Here is a 12,503-nt window from a genome sequence, read left to right as displayed (position 1 = left end):
AGCCAGCAACATGCTCGCATGGCAAAGAAGGCCAACAGCAACCTGCGCTGCATTAAGAAGACTAATTTCAGCAAGTCAAGGGAAGTGACCCTCTACTTAACACTGGTGAGACCACTTCTGGAGTGCTAGGTCCCACTCCAGACTCCCCAGTACAAAAAAGACACAGATATACTGGAGGGAGTCCAGTGAAGGGTCACAAAAACGATGAAGGGATTGGAATATCTCTCATGCAAGGAGACACTGAGAGAGCCGGGACTGTTCAGCCTCGAGCAGAAAAGGCTCAAGGGCACCTTATCAATGTGCATAAATACCAAGGAGGGACAGTAAAGAAAAGGGAGCCAGACTCTTCTCAGCAGTGCCTAGTAACAGGACAGGAGGCAATGGGCACAAACTGAAACACAGTTATTTCCACTTAAGCGCAAGAAAAACTTTTTCCACTGTGAGGATGGTCAAACACTAGAGCTGATGACCCAGACAGGTTGTGGAAATACTCAAAATCCAACTGGACATGGGCCTGTTCTAGCTGACCATGCTTGAGCAGGGGGTTGAACTATGCAATACCAGAGGTCCCTGCCAACCTCAGTGGTTCTGGGATTCTGTGAAACGGTGACTTCACAGTTTGATCAAAAGTTGCAGTTGGGATCATATGGTAATATTGTTTCTACTGCGCAGCTTGAATTAAGAGCTGCCAGGTATTAAGTGGCCTAGAAATTAATGAGATAACACATTCAGCACAATGAGCAATTCATAATGATTGTAGCACAAGTGAGAAAATTATAATTATTCATAAGACTTTATCTGATATTTTAATGTCTTCCATAAATTCTTGGATTTTTACAGCATGAAAATACTGTAATTTAAATGAAAACACCAGTTCCCCTTTACATTATTTTTAATTATAGTATTTCCTTTTTTAAAAATGTATATGTAATGATAATTTAAATCTTAATATGCAGACAGATTTTATACTTATTGAACTAGTTATATGTCCAAAGTCTTCTGCTTTGCAACAATTATGGTTATGGAACACAAGATGGAGCACTTATCCTAGACAATATATAAGCAAGCGCGTGAACAGGAATAGAGGTAGTAACCCACAATCTTTTTCAGGCTTTAGAAAATTATACTTTAAAAATGCCTAGAGGAAGAGCCCTATTTCTGCTGTCTTGTAAATGTATTTTTGTTTCTAGCGGGGACAAGATAGATGACCGCCACTGTTCCAATATTCAAAAAAGCCTGAGTTTAGTATATGAAGATTACTACTTTCAAAAGCTATAAAAATTGAGCTTGAAGTTCATTGTCTATATCTTCCTCCTATTAGAGGGCTCAAATAAGAATGGAAACAATCATCTATACTTCGGTATCGAGTAACGTGGAATGATCATAAATTCTTTTAATCCTGAATCACCCTAAGGCAGAGAAACTTAAATAGCATTAATAGTTCTTCCATATGCCATATTTACAAAGTAAGATCAAATACAAGTGGACATATTTTATATTTTTTCCAAAAAAAGCCATCACTGAGACAGTAGAATAAATAATCCTCTACACAAGTATATATCCTCTATAGAGATGTATATTTCTATTATAAAATAACATTATAATATTTATACCGATATGACATTGCTCTTCTAGCACTTTAGCAACTAAACAGTCTGTACATTATTAATAATTTGTATGCTATTGCAATGTTATGATATTAGTAATATAGTATATTATCTCTGTGTGTGTAGAGCACAGTTTTGCCGTGTTATACCCTGGGTGTAAAACACAAGCATGGCCAGGTAAAAATATTTTTATATGGTAAAGTCAAAAGCTGACTTTTTATATGCCTTTTGTGTGAAGCCTGGCTGTTCTGCTTCACGGCGGGACTTTTCCTGGTGGTTTTATACTGTACCTCAGCGCTGTGTAAAGTTAACATAACTCCATTGCTTCTGGAATGTGAACTAGCTCTGGGCAAGCTAGTTGGGATGTCTACATGGTACTTCATTGAACGTTGTCCACGAGAGAAATAAAAACGAAAATCCTTAGGTGTTCTTTGTATCATCCTTGAAACAGAGGAAGAAGCTTTCTCTCAGTCTCTCTAAGGAAAAGTCCATCAGTTATGCTAGCAGACTTTCACTTACTTTATTAAAATTTTAAAATAATTAAAACAGTTTAAGTAGTGTATACTACTATAACCAAGTTATTTAAAGTAAAATTACTTATCTTTCCCTTTGCCACTAACCAAAAACGAACTATTAAAAATGCAGCTATCAGGAGCTTGGCAATAAACATTCTTAATATTGAATGTTCTTTCTCAGCCACATTCAAACAGCTCTGTTCAAGATGAAAATAACTTTGATTGAGAGTTAATACGAGGTACACGTCAATAGTTTAACCTTAAAAAACATACGTAGGTGATTTGATAATTTTTTAAAATATGAACTCGACAGAGAATGGCCACTTAGAAGCATGTGTTTAAGGCACATGTTCAAATCCCCATGCTGGACTGAGTTTATGTGCTCTAAGCAGCACAGACAGTTATTTTGTTCAGGGACAGAGCGACACTGGGATGCTTAGACTGTCAGGGTTTTTTGACTATTGGTAGGCTTAAACAGCACAGAAGGACAGAAAATCACAGATGAGTGCTGACAACTAAGGAGGCAATTCCAATGGTGTCTTTTTTAGTGTACTATTGTGGAAGCAGGGAGCAAAGACAGCAAGACCATCATCTGCTTAGACTCCTAAGTCCTTCCAAGTGGAAACTCTCTCTCACTTGGCCTATCACATTATCACTTATCACATTGTTCCCTTTCTCAGTTGTTCCCTTTGAATTACCACAAGAAACACAGTCATTAATACTGAGCGCCTACAGTGACTTCTCCCCGTTAGAGACTTACCCTCACATTTGGATGATTATCATCAGGGAAGCTGGCTATAAACAAGGACTGTGCTGTTACTCTGTAAAGCTGGGCGTTGCTCCACTAAACAGAGCCCTACATTTCCATTGGAGCATGGGTTGGGTTTATAAAAAGGAAATAGGAATGATAGAACTTGTGCTGCTTTAAAAAAGCTGCATGTGACAGGGCTTTAAAAACAGATTAGGAGCTCAAAGTGGTAATGAAATAAGAGATGAAGAAATGATATTTTCTGATGTGAGTTGGCTGAGAGGGATTCCCTTGCCACTGGGAATATTTTCAGGGTGCAGGATTATGGATAGAGAGGGCAGCAGTAGCATCAAATAGCTGTCAGAGGTGAGGGGATGAACATCACGTCTGCTGTGCACACAGGGGGGTTTTCTCTTATCCCATATGCCCAGGTTCAAAGAATCTGCTTTTGGGTTACAGTGTAGGTGTGTCTGCTCAGAAGCAGCTCTTTGAAGAAGCTGTAGGTGTAGCATGCCTGTCATTAATCAGCTTGGAGATCACTGTCAGAATCATGGAAAATGAAATGAACTGTTAGTGGGTGAGAAAACATTCATTTTTCAGATCTTCCTAAGAGATGAATAAACATCTTTTGATGATAACCTGATACCAGCTTTTTTTTTTGGCTCGTATCATTCTAATTCTTAAATTAATTGATTAGATATTCAAAATCTATTGCAGACGGTGACTACCACACACAAAAATATGAAGTAGATATATATGCTTAGAGAACATATAAAACACTGAAAAGACAAGGGCTTAAACTGACAAAACTCACAACGACATTTGGAATAGCTAATAACGCTGCTCACAAAATATCTGATCATTCCTATAAATTATCAGCTATTAAGAATTAATTCATTATTAAATGCTACTTAGAGGTCTACTACTATTCTGATCACATGAGAATCATCACTGATTTTCTGGAGTAGTAAATTTAGCAACTTTCTTCATTCTATGCCTATTTTTTCTTCAGACATTTATAGCACTGCTGCTCTGTAAAGCATTGCCGCTGGAGGTCTGGAAACTTGTAAGACCACTTTTTAAAGGGCAAAAAGGCAGACATGGCCATATTTCAAAGGTAATTTGTTTCTTTGTATATGTATTTGACAGTGTTGGAATACATTGATCACATCCTATAAAAAGAATCACATAAGAAATGTTTTTAAGGTTTCTCTGTTCTACACAAATGTCCAATTCCAAGATAACAGCTGTATCTCAAGAATTAACACTGAATAGACTTATATCAAAAGGAAAAGTTCCTCATGCTAATTAATGGTACCCTTGGTACCCTTGGTACTAAGGGTACCAAGAACTTAATTCTACAGACTAAGACATGAAGAAAATGAAACTGGGAAGCTATACATAATGGTACCTCCTGATCACTCCTCTCACAGCAACAGAAATTACAAGCACTTTGTCTCTCTTTCACATGCACATAACCAAAACATAAATATCATCTTCTATTTTTTTTTTTCTTTCTCAGCTGTGAGTGAATACAATAGCTTTTTCTCTTTCTTTGTCCCTGAGTTGAGACACAGGTGTCTGTTCCCTAATGCTCACCTCCCCGAATGATGTCTGACTAGGAAAACTCACATTCCTTCCCTTCCATGCAGATGAGTTAATTATTCCCATAAGCTGCCAAAAGGCTTCACAATTTACATGCTACTTGCTGGGTGCACATTGGAGATCTGCTCCCCCTGACTCCTGAGAGGCAGCACCTGTTTTCACAGTTAGAGATAACAGAAGGTACAACCAGCATCGCCTTTAAATCTTTAGAGTCGAATTCCACCTTTAAATATACAGATGCAGTTTTCACTAAAATTTATGAACAGGTCAAAGCACCATTAAGCCCTTAATAACTTTTCAGCTTTTAGCATGCAATAACCACTCAGAAGAAATTTACAGAAAACACATTACATTAAGATTTTCAACCTCCCAGTCAGAATACTGTGTAATATAAACTATCAGCTGTTTACAAGAACAGGACAGCTCTTCAGTTGTAGTATGTCAGGTAAATGTATTAAGACTACTGTAAGAGAAAAATAGTAACCATTATTTTTCCTTGCTTTCCTTCAAAATATGAAAGCCTTGCAAGCATGCACTTATTCAAAAGCTCATTTCAAGTTAGTCATCATAGTGCTTCATTTGCCAGTTCTTTATACGCTGTGAACCTCCAGTGTCTGTGCAGTTGTTTCTAAGGTAACAGATCAGGATGCCTTGTGAAAAAAAAATGAATCAGATCTTGAATATTCAAGACATCTCCAGTTTCAGAAACGAGAAAGGGGCACTATCATCTCAACTGAGGGTTCTCACTATCTGTTAGACCCTGGCCTGATTTACAGACAAGAAAAATACGACCCATGCTAAGGCTACAGGGGGAATATAGTGGCATATACAGTTTCAGGCATGTAGACAGTAAGAAATTTTTAATCAGAGTCATAATTAAGGAATAACAGAAGCTGATCTCAACAGAGTCTCACAGCCTCCTTGCAGGGTGCACACAGAATACAAATGAAAAAGATGTTTGTAAGATTGCCCCTTCACTCACTCCAACCACTGACAGCCACACAGAAATCTTCCTGACAGATGTGTGATGCACAAACCAAAAAATGCATTAAAAATGAACATGAATCAGCATGTGTAAATAAAGAGACCAAACATGCATTATTTCCATTAAGAAAAACAAAATGATGTCTTTCACAATTGATTAACCTAATCAATCATTTTCAGTGGATGAGATTACTGTTTTTTAGTATGTCTGGCAGTAACTACCTTTTGTTTCCATCAAAGGCTACTTTGTCTACTATCTGAGTCCAAGAAATACGTAAACACATGAATGCAGGCAAGGTGCATAATGTGAATTTTAAGTTTGCAAACCAAAATGCCGTGTAAAGTTTTCAGATAACTTCCATTACTCCAAAAAATTAATCTGAATTCCTTGCTTAACAAGATCTGGCGTATATATTTATAGTCATATGCATTTTGGAACATGCACAAACACATCTATCATCCATGAGAAAATAATCATAAGGGACTTTTCAAGTGCTTATCACACTCAGATCTCAAAAAATGAATGCATAATAAAGGACAAGATTTGACAAAAAAAATTCCTAAGCTGCACTGTCTTCTACATTGTGTAAGGAAAAATTGAGACACAGAGTGGTCCAAAAGCTTGGGGATCAGCTAAAAGTCCAGATCATTGTGCATACTGATATCCTGCCTTCCTGTCTCTGAATCCTGCACACAAATTATTGCAGACTATAAAAATGCATGGAATAGAAACTGCTACGGTGATTTACATAGCTTGTTCAGGAACATCCTTCTGTGCTTACACTGCATGAAGAAAACATTAACAGTTTATGGGACTTATACCATTTAACAAACTGAAAGGTGGATACAGAGCTTAGTCTTACGTTCTTGGAAAGATGTGAAGAGCATCTGGAATCGGCTGCTTCGACTGCCTTCATCTGCCCACATGCGGATCACACCGAGACCTGTCCGCAGCATTACGTCATTAGCAACAGTGCTGCAAAATTTCGCTTTTAAATCCTCCACTGAGCTACTTCCATCATAGACAGCCACAAAATTCCTTTTGCATTCATTGGAATTTTGCATCTCATAGTCCAAGAATCGTAAATATATCTATGAAACAAACAAACAAAAAGGCAACAAGTACAGATATTTGAGAATGACTAAATAAACATTAAGCAATATTGCTACTGTCTTGTGGGAGAAAAGCTATACTATAAACCCGTCCAAACAGTTTTGCCGGAGCTGATGATCCACAGGCCACTTCCATGGATGCACACTAATACAGAAACTGAGCATTGTTTATACCTCCTCATATTTTCCCTTGTTTCAAAGTTGAATCCAGCAGAAAATCTAGACATTTTTCCTTCCTTCTTTGCAGGAAGGCCCTGATTTTCAAATATCTACCCATCCGTGAGAAGAGTGCACAACAGTTCTTCAAGCTGAAGGGCAGACAAGCTAGAAATTTCTTCTTGCACTGGCACAATATTGCTCTATTACTTGCCTGACATGGAAAATAATAAGACAAGTAATTGCTGCTCCCTCCCCAGAGTCAATATATGTCATCTTTGTGTTGTGTTTCGGTCACACTGATTCGGGAGGTGAGAATCTGCGAGGCAGGCAGAACTCAATCATTAATCTTCTTATGTTTCTTCAAGCAGTTTGGACATCATCTCTGCTTTTCTAAACAAAGCCCTCATAGTATACGTCTTCATAGTTTAACAGGGGTGAAATCAAGAGTATTTCGTGGAAAATATTAGAAACGTAAAAAGTTTCTTAGGAAATGACTCTTGTGTGGAAGCTAAGTTTGCTGGTTAATGTAATAGATGTCTGGCCCTTTACAAAGAATTTTTTAAGCCTACTCAAAAAAGTGGGGGTGAGGAAAAAATGCTGTAAGTTGCTTCTCAACTCTATAAGGACCTTATTAGGGAAACACTCATTTTCAAAGCAACATCAAATATTCTAGTAACAGAGAAAGTAAGTAGCACTTTCAGCAGACACACAATACATAATCAAACTGCTAAGCATACCCAGGAGATTTCAGGGGAATAATACAGAAAGCCAAAGTAGGGCAGAAAGAGCATAAAAAAGTCAGTGAACATAGGCAACATTCAGCTGCATGCGTCTTTACTTGAAACAATAAGCAAAAAGAAACTGCAATTGTTTTAGATATCAGATATACTTTTACACAAACAATCTTATTCACTTCAAATAGTTCTTTACTTGCACAGAACAATTGCTTACAGGGTTTTTCTAGATTTGCATAAAGTTCTCAAACACAACATATCCTAGCAGCGTAGAGGACGCAGCACTTCACATCACTGATATACTAAAACTCTTAAGGTTTGAGAATTGTGGTATTATTAAGCAGCCTACCACTGCTTAATAACAGCTCAGATTTTGAAATGAGATTTTTTTAGATTCTGTACTATAGTACATTTTCGTTCCTTATTATGTACTGCAACTGGTCTCTCTGAGGAGAATATTTACTAGTATATGAAATTTGGTGTATTAGGTTTCATTTGGCTTGCCTGACTTTTTTCAAATATATTATTTATTACAATATATTTTACTGATTATGCATATTATTTTCATAGCCATTTTGATTCCCGGTTCAAAAAAATATATTTCAAACATTATTAATGGAGCCCTTTAACATGTTTGTACATGTTAATTTCTCTTTTTTAAATAAGGAAATCGAAAGTGATCACAGGAGAAAAATTGGTAATCTACTAGTGACTGTGTCAATATTGAGAACTCTTAGTAGCCAACCTTATTCTTTAATTACCAGTTACATTTCTATTACAAAGTTCCCATCCTGAAGAATAACTGGGAGGAGTATAATTCAGTTAAGCTGTTGCTAAGTGACTTCTACTTTCACCATCTACTTAAAATAATGCTATAATATTATGTATGCTTATAAACAATATAAAAGGAAACATTGCATTGATCTCTAAAAATTGGTATGTTCTACACTAATACACAAAATAAGCTTACACTAATACACAAAATAAGCTTTCGATGGCAAAATATTATATCAGGAAATACTTTTTATAGTGTTTTTCATTTCACTGACCACTTGTTCCACCTCTGAAGTGGACTGAAAAATTACTAGATTTCTCTCTTCTGGAGTAGCTGAAATTTTCTCACAGTATTCACCACTTTTTTATATATGTATTATCTTGAGAGCTATTTCCTCTTCTGTTGGGGCACATATAGCTTCAATTCCTGCCAAAACAGAGCACCTACTTCCTTGGAAAAGTCACATTTAGAAGGTCCTCTGAACTCTGAAATTCTGCTTAATGCAGGAAATGTATTTCTAAAGTTCCCCTGCACTGCCTGTATTCCTTTACAAGCTTTTCTTTCGTTCTCTGCTCTGTCCCTCCCTTCTTTCTCTGTCCAGTCTCACTGGCCTTTACCAGGTGCTCAGGCACCTCATCATTTTCTCCTTCTCATGCTTCAAATCCTTGTTCTCATTGTTGTCCAGCTATTGAGAGCACTTCTGCCTTGCGGACGCCTGACTACTTTAGCCCCTTAGGTAATCCTAGTTTTCAGTGTGTCTTCTGCTCTTTTCCGTCTACATAGCATCATCCTCTTCCATGGTCATCAGGAGGCTGGCTGATCTTTGCTTCTAATTACTTTCTAGAAATGGTTTGATAGGAAGTGTATGAAAAGCTGGAGAAACAAGCAAAAAAGAGCAGCAGAAGTGCAGTGAGGGAGCTGCAGACAAGGCTTTTGGACCAGTGAGAGTCTCAAATGCAGCCGTGCAGAACAGAGATGGGCACCCCAAGATGGACTTTTACCCCTCACTGCCCCATGTTTTGACAACACCCTCTTGTATTGGGGGTCCCTAGGTTACAGCTGACGTAGGCATGCCATTGTCCTGCCAGAGTAAGATTTTGCAAGACAGAGGGATATATGGGAAGAGGCAGAGTCATGACACCCTTGCCCAGAAACTGGCCATATGTGGGATGCTTTGACGAGTTGTCCGCTGTGCCTTAAGGACCACTTATTCCCTAAACAAGAGCATAACAGACTCATGAAACACAGCTAATATCCGACTGACACAAAGTCTCCTCTATGAAGCTCCTGAGACAGTCCATCTCTGCGTAACATTTCACTTAGAAAGGGGAGTTACATGTGCATCTTACTTTTCTTTCTTCCACTAGCAGAAGTAGCTTGCCTCAGATGGGCGCTTCAGTGCTTGCTGGCTTTCTCACAGGTAATGCAAAAAAAATCTTCTGCAGCTGAATACATGCAATATTGTATACACATGACTGTTTTACAGGGAGAAAAGCATGTCTACATGATCAATCTCAGAGCAACATACCCCATGGGAAAGTACAGAAGGCTTCCAACATATGATTGTTATGAATATTTGTGCTTATGACATATGTATCTGTCATAAGTATGCTGTTATTATACTATATAGAATATACTATATATTTATTATACCATATACATTCCTTATTTTTATCTTATTCTACCTTAATGGAAATTCTCACCTTCTCTAGAAGAAAATTACCTTTGACTGACTGCACAAAAATAACAAAACTATCATTCACCTAACAAAGAAAGGAAATCTCATACTTGTTAACTTATTCTCTCTCCCTTGACTTCTGGCTTACATAAAAATATATAATATATATGTATTTGTACCTATATTTATAAGTACACATATTTCCACACTGTATTCCCTTTTGGTATTTAGATGTAATGCATACCAGTAATGCATTCTAACAAGGAATGTTAGCTAATTCACATTGTGATTATAAAGTCCAAGCTCTTACAGCAATTTCCAATATTCATCAGTTATTCATGCTCTGTTAAATATAACTTTCATATAACAGTACAGCCATAGGCTTATTTGTATAAGCTTGTCATTTGTCATTCTCTAGTTTCTTGTGGCATGTTAGCCTCATAAAACAGTAAAATATTTATTGAAGTAGGCAGTTATATATCCTAAGAAGGAACCAAGAGGACAATAACTTAGCATTTCACTTTTGTTCTTTCAGCCAAGAAGCCAATACTTTAAGTTCTTCCCAGATCTGAATTCCACTGTCAGTCATACCAGTTCATCTCTGTGTGTGTTAAATTCAGCTAAGATCAAAAATTGTTATAGGAAATACAGATTTGATAAGTACCAGGATTATCAGAAAGAAATATTTGACTTCAGAACCTATGTCAAATCCTTTAGAAAGATGGCAGCTTCTACAGTGGCATGAAGTTTCAGAAATTAGATGTCACAAATTCCTGATATTCTGAGGTGACCTGGAATTTCGTTCTCATAATCTCCTTGTAGCTGACTATGCCCAGAATCCTGTATAAAGTAATGAAGACTTGATCCAAAGCTCAGTGAAATCAATGGGTGTCTTTCCATCAACTTAAGTCGATTTGGATCAGACCCATAGATTAAGACTGGAGTGATTTAGCACATTTTTAAAAACCCGAAACAGATTATACACTGACAACCTGATATTGAACCAGATTTTGTTTTAAAGAGCTGAAAGTAATTCAATTGCATCTGCATGCCTCTGCCAATTGTTATGGTTCTTTTATATTTGCCGTTGTTTCTGTCTTTGGGTGTAAGACCCATAGTGGCAGAGAAAAATGACTAATAAGTTGAGTTCCCCATGGAAAGACTAAAACTGATTATATGATACACATTTAGCTAATGACAAACAGTTATCCAATGCACAATGTTCCTGATACATAGTTTTTTGAAGTCAGTGGCAAGATTCTCATTACTTTCACTGGTGTGAGGATCTCACTAAAAGAAATTAAGCAGAAAGTGAGAGAAAAATTTGCATTACTTCTCACAATTTCGTATAGTTTGATCTTAGTCATTATTTCAACAGTAGCAGATAAGAAACTTTAACCCCCAACGAACAAACAAAGTTTACTTAAACTCAACAGCCATCTTCAGCCTTCACTAAATCTCAGAGAATTTTGCCATTGATTCCAATTGGAGCACTGGGAACGATAATATTTCTGTAAGAACTGTCACATTATCATATTAGCAGAGCCACAGCTTTCTTATTTCAGAGAACACCTTACTGGACAGTAGAAGCACAACTACTGAATCTTCTTTTTCACAATTCTGTTGTAAAACTTTAAGAAGATCCTTTCCCTAAATCATCAATTCAACCCTACTTCGAGAAAAAGAACAGACTGCTAGTGCACAGGTATTAACTTCTACTGAGCTTAGAGATGTCATCACAAATGCCATTAGCAACAAAAGCAATAAAGCTTCATTGTGACTGTGCCATACGTAATTTACACTCAGTCACATTTTAGTCTAAATAATTGTCTTGTCACCTTTAAGGTTTGTACTGCCATCATAATAATGGAAAAGGAAATGCAGGTTAAGGTGTGCTATTTTTTATTTAAATTTGAAAACAACAGAAACCCCTGACTGCATATATTAGAAAAAAACAATAGTTGCAAACTATGAATAATATATCACCTCAGTAAAATGGTCAGATTATAATCTCTTCATAGTGAATCACTTTTGATGAGTTCTGCTTTTTAATCAATCACTGAAGGTTAGGGCTGACAACATGATTGATCAAGCCAGTCAAGAAAAGCTTCAAACCATATCCCAGCATATCTGACTTAATATATGTGCAGACATTCAGTCTCTTTTAATACAGCAAAACAAAATAAAGAATAAACCGCAGTGAAATCACAGTGAAAAAGCACTCATTCAACTGTCAAAAATAATTTGGATATGAAATAAAAACCTCCTCTTTATCAGGGCCTAACTTCCAGATTTTGCACATTCAGCTTTTAGGTTCAGCTGATTCTCCCATAACTGCAGGACTTATGGTCCTCTGCCCTTCTCCATTGATCTGTGACCAAGTATAATCCTTGATTTATTCTGCATCTGGTCCAGCCACGTGTGATCAACAGTAGACCTTCAAGATGGTACTGCCAATAATTTGGTCTGAGAGGTCCAGATTGTGCTATACTAACAAATCTTCAAGACAAAAAAAGCCTCACTCAAGTATACCAGCCCAAAAAGCGGGCTTACTAACAATGCTGAATTTCTCTATGAAGCAGCCT

At 37.0% G+C, this 12,503-nt stretch overlaps 1 protein-coding gene across 9 annotated transcripts in view; it reads right to left on the bottom strand.

Moving 5' to 3' along the window:
* The window catches only part of NETO1 (neuropilin and tolloid like 1), an 86,983-nt gene that overhangs the window by 27,533 nt on the left and 46,947 nt on the right, over window positions 1–12,503 (bottom strand). For all 9 annotated transcript variants that reach the window (XR_693463.2, XR_011139111.1, XM_068932067.1 and 6 more), the window contains one exon: window positions 6,323–6,551. Coding sequence is in view for 7 of the 9 variants with exons in the window: in XM_068932067.1 (XP_068788168.1) it covers window positions 6,323–6,551 (229 nt within the window). In the remaining 2 variants the exon portion in view is untranslated. The remainder of the gene's footprint in view (window positions 1–6,322; window positions 6,552–12,503) is intronic.

The sequence above is a fragment of the Struthio camelus genome, chromosome 2 (genome assembly GCF_040807025.1).
Source record: "Struthio camelus isolate bStrCam1 chromosome 2, bStrCam1.hap1, whole genome shotgun sequence".
Classification (NCBI taxonomy): Eukaryota; Metazoa; Chordata; class Aves; order Struthioniformes; family Struthionidae; genus Struthio; species Struthio camelus.
Note: the sequence above shows the minus strand (reverse complement) of the source record. Positions and strands in the feature narration are given on the sequence as shown.